Below are 12,094 nucleotides of genomic sequence, written 5' to 3' on the forward strand. Positions count from 1 at the left end.
TGGGCATATGCGCAAAATAAACAAACAAACAAAAAGCATACAACAGCGGGAGAGATGCCGAATGTCTCCTACTGCTTATCAACACCCACATTGGGAGACATATCCAATCTCTCCCGCCCAACTGACACCCCCACCAACTCCCCTCAGCAGCAAACCCCTCCCTACGACCCCCTTACCTTATTTTCAGATGGCTGGCCGGAAGGATTACTACTCCCTCATGCCAGCTGGCTCGCATCTTCAAAATGGCGGGCCTTCCCCTCCCCGTTGCAAGGGGCTTGAGGCTCTGATTGGCCCCTCATTGCTTAAGGATCCTCCTATGGTGGGGCTTTATGCATCTGGGCCAATCAGATCCTTAGGCCTCTTCCCAGATCCATCTGGTGTCTGTTTACTACACAGACTATTTAAAGAGACAAGAGTCTCTCAGCACTACTTTATCCTAGAACAGCAAAGTCTCATTTCTAAAAACATTAATACGGTATTCAGTAAAAGGCTTGCCATTCAATCAAACTATTCAGACCATAAGGTTCAACAATATTTGCTCTAAATATCTATTGTTGTTCAATCCTTTTTAACTTCAGTTTTATATAGCCTTTCCTCATAAATCTTGGTTGAACCAAAACAGTGCAGCGTAATTCATCAAAACTGTGCTGGTATTGCATACAATAGGGGTTTCCACTTTCTTACTGGTGATACAGTGCCTGTGCTCAATCATACATGTTTTGAATGGATGAGATGTTTGTCCAATATAGGCTAGCCCACACAGGCATTTCACACATTAAATCACTCCACTTGAATCTCAGGTGGAGTTACAGTTAATCGTAAAGGCAAAAATTGAGGTTGCAGGGAGCCAGACTTAGAGAGTGATGGATGCCTGGAATGCCCTCCCGAGGGAGGTGGTAGAAAGGAAAACAGTGATGAAATTCAAAAAGCTTGAGATAAATACAGAAGAACTCCAATTAGAAAATGAATGGTATATATTTACAAGCTAAGGCTAATACTGGGCAGACTTGCATGGCCTAGGTCCCGTATATGGCAATTCAATATATGGTGAGCTATTGAGGACACTGATGGGAACTCCAGTAACTTGGAATATGAGGATGTTGCTGGGCAGACTTTACGGTATGTATCAGCAAGCAATAAAATAGTTGGATGGGCTGAAGTTAGCTTTGATGGCAACTCCAGAAGTTGGGACCTAAGGACAGTACCAGGCAGACTTTATGGTCTATGCCCATAAATATAAAAGAAAAAAGGACAATTATGAATTTGTAATGCATGTAACTAATGGACACACTGGATGGACTGTTCAGGTCTTTCTTTATATGCTGTCATTACTATGTTACTATTATGTACAACAGTGTTTCGCAAACTGTGTGCTGCAGCGCATCAGCATGCCTCCTGAGATTTCATGTGTGCTGCAACACACTGGGGAGGAGAAGAGGTGATGGCTGATTGCCTACAGAATGTGTCTCTCGTGGCAAGAGGACGTACTGTAGGCAATCAGCCGGTGCCAGTGCCTCTCCTTCTCTCTGGCCCTTTTCTTTGCTGGCAACCCCCTCCCCCCCCCACCAGCGCAGGGCCTGTTTAAAGGGCCTTTGTGCATGCGGTCATCATGGTAACATCGCGCACTTCCGGGAGGCCACTAGGTTTAGTGTGCCGCGGTTCGAGAATAATAATAATTTATTTTCTTGTATACCGCCCCACCAACAGTTCTAGGCAGTTCACAACAGAAAAATGAGACTAGTCAGCAGAAAATACAATTTCAAAAATACACCATCAATACAGCATTAATTAAAATATATTAAACAGAGATTAAAAGTTGAAAATGTAAAAAAAAAAAAAAAAACCACTATTGTAAATATTAAAAGAATCAGCATTCTTGTTTATCAAATAAGTAAGTTTTTAATAATTTCCTGAATGTAAAATAAGAATAGGCTTGAGCTATCAACGGGCTCATCTAGGAGTTCAGCTTCCCTGCCTGTTACTCCAATGTTCTGTCCAAAAAAGTCTTATAACGACAGGCCCTTGGGGTAGGGAAGATGAACATACCTGAATTTCTGGTACATTTTGTTGAATAAGACAATTTCAAATAGGATACCAAATAAGAGGGTAATAATCCAAAAAGTGCCTTATAACAAATACACCCAAACTTAAAAACACTCTGGCCCCAAATGGCAGCCAATGCAGTCTGGCATAAAAAGGACTAACATAATCATATTTTTTAAGACTGAAAATCAAGCAGACCGCAGCATTCTGAACCAATCGGCGTTTTAATAAAGTCTTTTAGGTAACCCTAAATCAACAATATTACAAAGATTGCAATACACTGATGTACAAGGTTTGCTCTAATCCTGGGCATGTAATAGGCAGTACCTATATGAGCACTAAAACCCCCCAATTACATTTCAATAATGAAGAATAAGAAACTAAAAAGACTCCATTCCATAAGCCGTCACACCTTTTGTCATAGCAAATTCAAATTAATCTCATTTTCAAAACGTGCAGTGCTTTATAAGTTAAACAAAGCCTACATGTGTTCACAGTTGTTAAGCTGATTCCAATACTTCTGGATTAAGAACCAAGCTGCTTATCCTGTAAAATTGAAGCAAATGTCAAATATAGTAGTATAGAACTTCAGAAAGATAAAGCTATTGAAATGTATAGATGGGGGTGTGGTGGGAAGAGATGTTGTAAGACATTTTCAGTTTGAATACCCCTTGGGGCAGTGTTCTTCAATGCAAGGCCCAGGGGCAAATGGTGGTCCCTGGATAACTCTGGAGCTCCCCCCTCCCCCCATTGTCATTCTGAATTTTTTCCCTACTCTGCTTCTCTATCCAAGCTTAGATTAGAAAGGGGGGGGGGAGTTGGTGGGAGGAAGAGCTACATGCTTTAAGGACATTTCTCAATAGAAGAGAATGCATTCAGAAACACCCACCAATAAAAAGTTTGAAGGCAGGCTGAAAGTGATGGACACACAATGGTCATCAGTCATGGCCACGCATATTTGGTGGCTCTCCTTCAGCTCATTTGAATGCCAAAATTAAACAGTCTGACACCACTAACACCCATCTTTGATCAATTCATACTAAGAAATATTGTGAGACCCGAGATAAAATTCCTAGCTCAAGCTAGGGAAAATGTTGTGTGGGACTGTAAGGAGACCACTGCAGAAGAAAAGCCACTTGGTATGGTCAACACAAATGGACCGTACTGAAAACATCTACTAGGAAGCCAGAAAGGCAGCCGCAGCATATCCTTTGCAACACTCATTACTAAACTGTGCCAAAAACGTCCACAGATAACATTACATTACATTACATTACTGATTTCTATTCCGCTTGTACCTTGCGGTTCAAAGCGGATTAGAGAACTGGACATTTCCAGGAGGGTACATGACATTGGAGAATACAGGTTGAGGGTATAGACTTAATAACAGAATGAGTGTATAGACATAATAACATTGGAAGGTAAATTTGGTTACATTACATTACATAGCAGATTGTCTGTTTCCATATGTTGGTAGGTAATCGGTTTCGGAAGATGATTTAGGTTCCATTTTTTTTTTTTTTTTAATTGGTCGATTGAGGGTATGGTGTCAGGGAGTGCGTAGAACCTTGTCGGTGTAAGTGGAGGAGGAGAGGGAGATTAGGAAGATTGTAATGGTATTGAACAGTAGTGTTTTGATTTCTAGGGGGAGAGGAGAGGGAGGTTAGGTAGTTTGTATATACTTTTTGAATAGCAGCGTTTTGATTTCTTTGTGGGTATGAGAATGGTGTCAGTGTTCTTCTTGTTCTGGGTGGAAGGTTATAGTTTAGGCGATCGTTTAGATAGGCAGGTGCAGTACCGTTGATTACTTTGAAGATTAGACAGTATAGTTTGAATTGAATTCTGGCTCGAATCGGTAGCCAATGTGAGTCTAGGTAGGCATTGGTGATGTGATCAAATTTTCCGAGGGAGTAGATTAGTCTGAGGGCTGTGTTCTGAACGGTCTGTAGTTTTTTGATCATGTTTGTAGGGCATGGTAGATATAGGATATTGCAGTAGTCCACAAGACCTAGTACCAGGGATTGTACAATGATTCTGTAGTGTTCTTTGTCAAAGTATTTCCTTATTTTTCTTAAGTTGCGCATTGTGAAGAATGCTTTTTGGGTAGTTTTATTGATTTGAGTCTGCATAGAGCAGCATCTGTCTATCAGCACTCCCAGCAGCATCTGTCTATCAGCACTCCCAAGCATCTGTCTATCAGCAATCACCTAGCGAATAGCAGGTTGCACCTTCAGTGGAAATGTCCAGAGCCCTTTTCCTCCAATTCTCCCACAGAAAACTTGCAAGTAGCAGGCTGCACCTCGTCCTTCCGTGGAAACGCCCCGAGCCCTTTCCCTCCAATTCTCCCGTTAGTAGCACAATGAAGAAAGCAAAAGTTTATCTCATTTAAACTCTCCAAGCTCTTACCGCTCTGTAGCCCGCGCGCCCAACGCTCAAAACCAAAACAAACACCCTCGCGTCGTCACAGCACACCTCACTTCCGCTTTCTCCGGCTAGCACCTTCATAAGAACGCAAAACGGATAGCCATAGCAGCAGAGGTTGCATTTTATTTCTTTTTTGATTAAATGGATATTTATTTTGAAGATTAACAATATCGAATTGGTGTAAATATTAAATATACATCTGTCTACCAAGGAGATGCTCCTCTGTAAACGCGAAGTGACTTGCTAACTTTTGCCCTCTCTCGCTTTCCATAACGACAGAATACGTTGTGAACGTGCGCATGCTCAATGTGTTCCGAAAAGCATTTCCCAATTTATGGCACCTGGCTCTTTTTCTGTCTGTTTAATGGGGTTTGTTTTCTCTGTGTGAGTGGATTGTTCTTCTGTCTCTCTTGGGAGACGTTAGCGGGAGAAAGAGATGTTAAAATCCAAGACGTTCGTGAAAAAGACGCGATCAGGCGGAGTCCTCAAAATTGTACGGGAGCACTATCTGCGGGATGATATCTGGTGTGGTTGCGTCGGATGTTCCACATGTCTGCAGGAGAACCCTGTGCTGCAGTCGGAGCCCGTCATGGAAAGTGCACTGTGTGATAAGCCACACTATATCTTGCCGGATACCAACGTGCTTCTACACCAGGTATTTATTTATTTTATTCCTCTTAATCCTAAAAGGATTGCAACAAACATTGTAATTTAGTAACGGTCCATCCAGTCTGCCCATAAGTTATACCCATTAAATACACGATTAATTTAACTTGTCTCGTCTTTGATATTTCTGGGCCATAGACTGTAAAGTCTGGTATTGTTCTAGGTTCCAAATGCTGAAGTTGTCGTCCAAGCTCACTCCAGCCTATCCAACCATCCCGTTGTTTGCAGGATATCTACGGTAGTCTGGCCAGTAACATCCACATGTTCCATGTTAATGAAGTTCACATTGATGCCCACCCCAGCCCATCCTACGCTGAATCACCATATATGGAACACAGACCTTCCAGGTCTGTCCAATATTTGCCTTAGTTCTTTAATTTATGTCCTTCATTTTTTGTCCACTCTATTTTTATCCCATTCTTTTTTGAATAGCACCACCGTTTTCCGCTACACCACTTCCCTCGGGAGGGCATTCCAGGCATCTACCACCCTCTCTGTGAAGACAAATTTCCTTACATTGCTCCTGAGTCATCCTCCCTGTAACCTCAAATTATGCCCTCTAGTTTTACTATTTTTTTCTTCTCTGGAAAAGATTTTGTTCTATATTAATGCCTTTCAAGTATTTAAATGTCTGTATCATATCTCCCCTGCCCCTCCTCTCCTCTGGAATATACATATTTAGGTCTTCCAGTCTCTTATCATACTGTTTTTAGTTTCAACCTCTTACCATTTTCGTTGTCTTTCTCTGGACTGCTTCAAGTCTTTCATATCTTTCGCCAGATACAGCCTCCAAAACTGAACACAATACTCCAGCACCATGGGGATTAGTAGAAGCTGAATAACTATACTATTCAGTTGCTTGAAAATTACCATATTTTTTGCTTCATTAGATGCACTTTCCCCCCCCCAAAAAAAAAAAAGTGGGTGGCCTGGTGCGCCACTCTCAGCGAGGTGGCACGTCCAGAAGTTAAAAAAAAAATAAAAAGGCACACATGGGGGGGCGTCGGGGAGGAGGAAGAGGGCCAGGGCCTGCCTGTTGCCTGCCTGGGGGGTGAGGAGGAAGAGGCCGGGGTCTGCTTGCTGCCTGGGGGGTAGGGAGAGAGGAGGAAGAGGGCCAGTGCCCGCCTGTCGCCTGCCTAGGGGGTAGGGAGAGGCTGGGACATGCCTGCCTGCTGAATTAAAAATAGGGAGGGAGAGGCCAGGGCTTTCCCGCTGCTTGCCTGGGGGGGAGGCCGGCCTGCCTACCTACCTACCCACCCTGTCCCATCCCTACCAGCCTGCTTGCCCTGTCCCTGCCTGCCTGCCAGCCACTAGGCATGTGTGCATTGTCATTGCCTGCCCTGTCCCGGCCTACCACTAGACCACCAGAGGCGGAACAGGGTACAGAGCCTGGCAGGGAGGGGGGACAGGGTGCGGAGCTTGACAAGGAGTGTGGGGTTGGCTGCAGAGCCAGGCAGGGAGAATTTGATTCAGAATGGTATTTTTCTTGTTTTCCTTCTCTAAATCTTGGGTGCATCTAATGGAGCGAAAAATATGGTACTCTAATATAGTTTTGTCTTCCTTACCACCTCATTCTCTTCCTCTCCCTATCATCCTCTCCCACTTGTAAGTCCAGCACCTGCCCCTCTTTTCTGGTATGTGCCATTCTCCCCCCCCCCCCCCCCTCAAATTATGGATCCAGCATCCATCCATCTCCCCTCCCTTCAGCCTGCTGGACCCTCTCCACCACACACTTCTGGTCCCCCAATCCCCATCCCCGGTCTGCCCAGAGGAAAGGCCCTGCCAGGGCTGGCCACAAGCGGCCTTACAGTGCCACCTCTGCTGACCAGCTATGCGGCTGCTTTGAGGGAGGGGTGTTGACAGATCAGGACTGCTGCTGCTTCAGGGTTTGGAGGCAGGAAGGGGTGATGGGTCAGGACCACTACTGCTGTTGCTTTCAGGTGAGTGATGCCACTGTGGCTTCAGGGGCCAGAGAGAGGGAGAGGGGGTTGTCGGGACCACTGCTGATATTTCGGGGGCCAGAGGGAGGGGAGGTTTATGGTTGCCGCGGATGCTTTGGGGGCTGGAGTGAGGGGGGCAGAAGGATTGCCAGGTCAGGAGCACTGAACCAATGAAAAAAAACACCCTCAGCAATAAGAGGTCCGGAACCAGCCAAAAAGCCCAAAAAATTGAAGAGATTCGTGAATGAGAACCGCTGTAGTCCTGTCAACTAGATTTTGAAAGGTAATTGTGGTTTCACTATTTAACAAGCGCCGTTTCAGACTGTCTGTCTGAAATTCACAGCTCACTTAAATTAGCTGGGTGGAGCACCTAGCTAAAAGTCGCTAGGGAGAACACTGCATTCCTATCTATTGGAAAAGATATTATCAAGGTAAAAACTTAATCTCTTTATATCACTCCATAGTGTGATGACAGCTTGAGTATTGCATTCAATTCTGGTTGCCATATCTCAAAAAAAGATGTAGCAGATTTAGAAAAGATTCAAAGAAGAGCTACCCGAATGATAAAGTGGATGGGACTCCTCTCGTTTGAAGAAAGACTAAAGAAGTTGGGGTTCTTCAGTTTGAAAAAGAGATGACTGAGTGGAGATATGATTGAGGTCTACAAAATCCTGAATGGTATAGAACAGATTTTCAAAAAATACAAAAACTAGGGAACCCTCAATGAAGTTACATGGAAATATTTTTAAAACAAATAGGAGGAAATATTTTTTTCACTCGAACAATAGTTCATCTCTGAAACTCTTTGCCAGAAGATGTAATGGTGTTTAGCATAGCTGGGTTTAAAAAAGGTTTGGACTAGTTCCTGAAGAAAAAGTTCATAGTCTGCTATTTAGTCACATGGGGAAGTCCCTGTTTGCCCTGGGACCGGAAACATGAAACTTTGCTACTACTTGAATTTCTGCCAGATATTTGTGACCTGGATTGGCCACTGTGGAACAGGATACTAAGTTAGATGGACCATGGTTGTTTTTATATTTTTAGCTCCATGTGCTGATACATTACTTTGTGCTTAGACCTGTGTGCACATTGAATTCTCAACAGTCCAGCACATCGCTCTTTCTTCCAGCATACCTCCACCTCATTCTTCCTTTTTATTTTTTTTTTTCATCTTGATCTTTATGAAACTCAGAAAAAAGTTTTTGGGTCATTATATACAGTATTCACAGTAAAGAGAAGATGTGGGCATGAACTACTCACTAAAGCTAATTGCAGTAGAAGGAGCTCACCTTAAACACCTTCGTACAGCATTAAAATCCCAGTATTGTACTTGGCCTATTGGTCTTCGTCTTTTTCTGCATCTGTTCTGATTAGCTAATAGCCTCATTATTAGGGATCAGTGAACTCAAATGGACAGGACAGGGTCATTTTCATTTAAAAAGCATTGGATCTGCCACTCTGGTCATGAAACACACAGGAAAAATATAAAGTACAATGTTATCAATGATAGTCATGTCAATCCGTCTACTGGAAAAGCCGACCAGTGTCACCTTGATCCAAGTATATGTTTCAGCGACAGGCGTGGAAGATGAATATATAGAGTTGTTTTATGAACAACATCAAAATTAAATAGATCAAATGCCAAAACAAGATCTACTGATTATTATGGGAGATTTCAATGCAAAAGTAGGAAGTACACCTGAAGATGCATTGGTTGGAAAGCACAGCATAGGAGAAAGAAATGAAGCTGGTGATTAAATTTTTACAGTTTTGCAAAATGAACCAACTGTTGATCATGAATACTCATTTTCAATACCACAAATGTTGCCAGTACACATGGACCTCTCCAAATGGCATGTATCAAAATCAAATTGATTACATCTGCATAGGACAGAGATGGAAATCTGCAGTTTTGACTGCAAGGATTAAACCAGGAGCTGATTTACCAGGAGCTAATCATCATTAGATACCTCCCAAAATATAACTTTGAAAATAGTCCCATCAGATTATTGGATAAAACTAGAACACAGATTTTACATGTCTTGATACAGGAGACAGTCTGAAAAGTTATGAAATGACATCAAAACCGTAATTAGTGAAGAAGCTAAAAAAAAAAAAATTCCAGAAGAGAGAGAGCCACGAAATCACCTTGGATCTCAGAAGAAACCAGAAAAGTAACAGAGCAAAGAAGACAAGCAAAACTTTCCAGTGACAGAGAAAATCTCTATCACAAATGAACTGAGTGTTTCGTCGGCAAGTTTGGCAAGACAGAACTATATCATCTAAAGGATATTTGTCAGAAAATTGAATCTGAACATGTAAACGGAAAAAAACAGATTAGCGTATCAGGAGTTTAAGAGATTGCGGCAGAAATTCTAGCATCATTTGGAGATGCTTAAAGATGTCAATGGAATGATGTTGAATGATCTAGAAAGCATTAAAAAGAGAGAGAGAATATATGGAAAATATATGCGAAAAGGGCCACGAGGATAACATTGGAGAAATTGGACAGGAAACTGATGCCAAAGAAGAAGTCATAGCAGCAATTTAAACCGTTATCTAAAAAACAAGTCACCTGGTATTGACAGTTTTCCAATTGAATTAATTAAAGGCTCAGAAGGTGCTATTATGGCCCTAACTCGGCTGTGTCAACAGATTTGGAAAGAAAAAACATGACCGACCGATTGGAGAAGATCACTTTTCATACCTATACTGAAGAAAGGTGACACCAAGGACTGTATCAATTTCAGAACGAGTGCATTAATTCCACACGCCAGCAAAATATTGCTGAAAATAATACAACGAAGGCTACAATCATACATTGAGCAAGAACTACCCGAAGTTCAGGGTGGTTTCAGAAAAGGTTGAAGAACAAGAGACATTCTTGCCAAAGTTAGTTAAATGGATATGGGAGAAGAGCAAAGAATACCAAAACCCCCTATACCTTTGCTTCATCGACTACAGCAAAGCTTTTGACTTTGTGAATCACAATAAACTATGGAGAACTCTAGTGTAAATGGGAATACCCAAACACATAATTCAGCTGATAAAGAGCTTCTATGAAAATCAAGAAGCTGCAGTTAGAACTGAATACAGCAACACCGATTGGTTGCCAATAAAACGTGGCATCTGGCAAGGATGCATCTTGTCACCTTATCTGTTCAACGTGTATGACGAAGCCATTTTCAGAAAAGCAAATTTGGAAGAAGAGAGCATTGGTTTCAAAGTTGGTGGCTGAAATTATAAACAACTTTCGCTATGCAATTGATACAATACTCATCGCCAAAAGCAAAGACATGCTGTATCATGAGAAAAGCCGAAAGTCATAACATGACAAAAATAAAGAACACGGAAAATGATGAAGATTTTGAGCTTGAAGGCGATAAATAGAAGTTGTAAAGGATTTTAATTTTCTGAGCTCTTTTGTAAACAAAGAAGCACCTAGCATAGAGGAGATACTCCACAGAATAGCACTTGGTTGCTCTTCAATGAAGGCCCTTGACAAGGTATTCAAAGGCAAGGAAATAATACCCCAAGCAAAGATCAAACTTGTCCACACATTCATTTTCTCAGTGATCAATTATGGATGTGAAAACCGGATACTATGGAAAAAAACAGAAAGAAGATTGACTCATTTGAGCTTTGGTACTAGAGAAGGATTTTATGCATGCCGTGGATCGCTAAAAGAACTACCAAATCTATTCCGGAAGAGATCAAACCGGCTATGTCACTCAAAGCCCAAATTATGAAGTTATGAATGGCTTATTTTGGTCAAACTGTCGGAAGAGAAAGATAATTGGAGAAGATCATTATGTTTGGGAATATAGAAGGAACCAGAAGAAGAGGGTGACCTGCAATCAGATGGCAGGACATGTTGAAAACAGCCACGGGGATGATGCTGGAGGACCTTACTGGACTAGCATAAAACTGATCTCTTTTTAGATCTATAATTCATCAAGCCACTAGGACCTGAACACGAGTCGATGGCACCTTAAAAACTAAATCATTATCATGGTATTTAAATGTAATGTGCATATGAGGTTTTGCACATGGTAAGTTCATGCACAAATCTCATGTTTGCATAAAGCAGTTAATTAATTTGATATACTGGTTTAGTTTCATGCTGTATTTACATTTTGCGGTTTTAGTTCAGGAGCCAGTGTGGATTTCTCTTTTTTTTTTTTCAGAGATGTCAAGGGTGTACCATCCCTAAGAGTGGGGTTAAAGGCTAAATGAAAATTTTCTTCAAACATTGTTTTATTTTATTTTTCTTTCCAGCTTATGATTTATCTTTAATCTTATCTATTGTTTTGCCTTTTGTCTTTGTTTTGTTCTATTTCTATCATTTAAATTTCTCCAGAATTCTACTGTTCAACGGCTCCCCCTTCTGCTTCTATTCCTTTCTCTCCTCTCTTCTACCTTCCAAAGTATTTAGATCAATGCTGTCTTGTTAAAATGTTTATTTTATTTTTATTTTTCCTCTAACTCTACTTTTCACTTCTCTATTACCCTCCAGGTACTTTAGTTAGATTGTGAGCCTTCGGGACAGTAAGGGAATTTTTCAAGTACCTTTCTTATTTCTAATCTTAATGTATATTTTCTGTAAACCGCTTAGAACCTAACGGATGTAGCGGTATATAAGAAATAAATTACATTACATTACATTACATTACATTACATCTATGGTATAAATACAGAAAGATTTAAGTATGGTATTTCTTTACAAACAAGAGAAAAAAGGAGGATAAAATTATGTATTCTTTTCTGTGGTGTTTGCTTGTTAAACGTTACTGTATCTTTTTTAGATTGATATACTTGAGGATCCTGTTATTCAGAATGTGATCGTGTTGCAGACTGTTCTTCAGGAAGTAAGAAGCCGGAGTGCACCGGTGTACAAGAGAATCAAGGATGTGATTAGCAAGCCTGAGAAACATTTCTATACCTTTACTAATGAGCATCATAGGTAATCTAATTACTTCTACATTCAGAAATGTTTCATAAATAATAGACACTAAGGGCCG

The 12,094-nt window shown here is 41.3% G+C and overlaps 2 protein-coding genes across 7 annotated transcripts in view; one reads left to right on the forward strand and one right to left on the reverse strand.

The window, feature by feature from the left end:
* Window positions 1-4,747, reverse strand: part of PIBF1 (progesterone immunomodulatory binding factor 1) — a 302,877-nt gene extending 298,130 nt beyond the window's left edge. For 2 of the 6 annotated variants that reach the window (XM_033947504.1, XM_033947510.1), the window contains exon 1: window positions 4,450-4,617. Coding sequence is in view for 1 of the 6 variants with exons in the window: in XM_033947509.1 (XP_033803400.1) it covers window positions 4,450-4,548 (99 nt within the window). In the remaining 5 variants the exon portion in view is untranslated. Of the gene's footprint in view, window positions 1-4,250; window positions 4,430-4,449 lie in introns of those variants that run through there. The other 4 variants (XM_033947509.1, XM_033947506.1, XM_033947507.1 and 1 more) reach the window with 4 other exon arrangements.
* Window positions 4,748-4,750: 3 nt separating this feature from the next.
* DIS3 (DIS3 homolog, exosome endoribonuclease and 3'-5' exoribonuclease) overlaps window positions 4,751-12,094 on the forward strand; it is a 169,225-nt gene continuing 161,881 nt past the window's right edge. The window contains exons 1-2 of the mRNA XM_033947503.1: window positions 4,751-5,122; window positions 11,879-12,036. Of these exons, the coding sequence (XP_033803394.1) occupies window positions 4,904-5,122; window positions 11,879-12,036 (377 nt within the window). The 5' untranslated portion in view covers window positions 4,751-4,903. The remainder of the gene's footprint in view (window positions 5,123-11,878; window positions 12,037-12,094) is intronic.

This window comes from Geotrypetes seraphini, chromosome 6 (genome assembly GCF_902459505.1).
Source record: "Geotrypetes seraphini chromosome 6, aGeoSer1.1, whole genome shotgun sequence".
Classification (NCBI taxonomy): domain Eukaryota; kingdom Metazoa; phylum Chordata; class Amphibia; order Gymnophiona; family Dermophiidae; genus Geotrypetes; species Geotrypetes seraphini.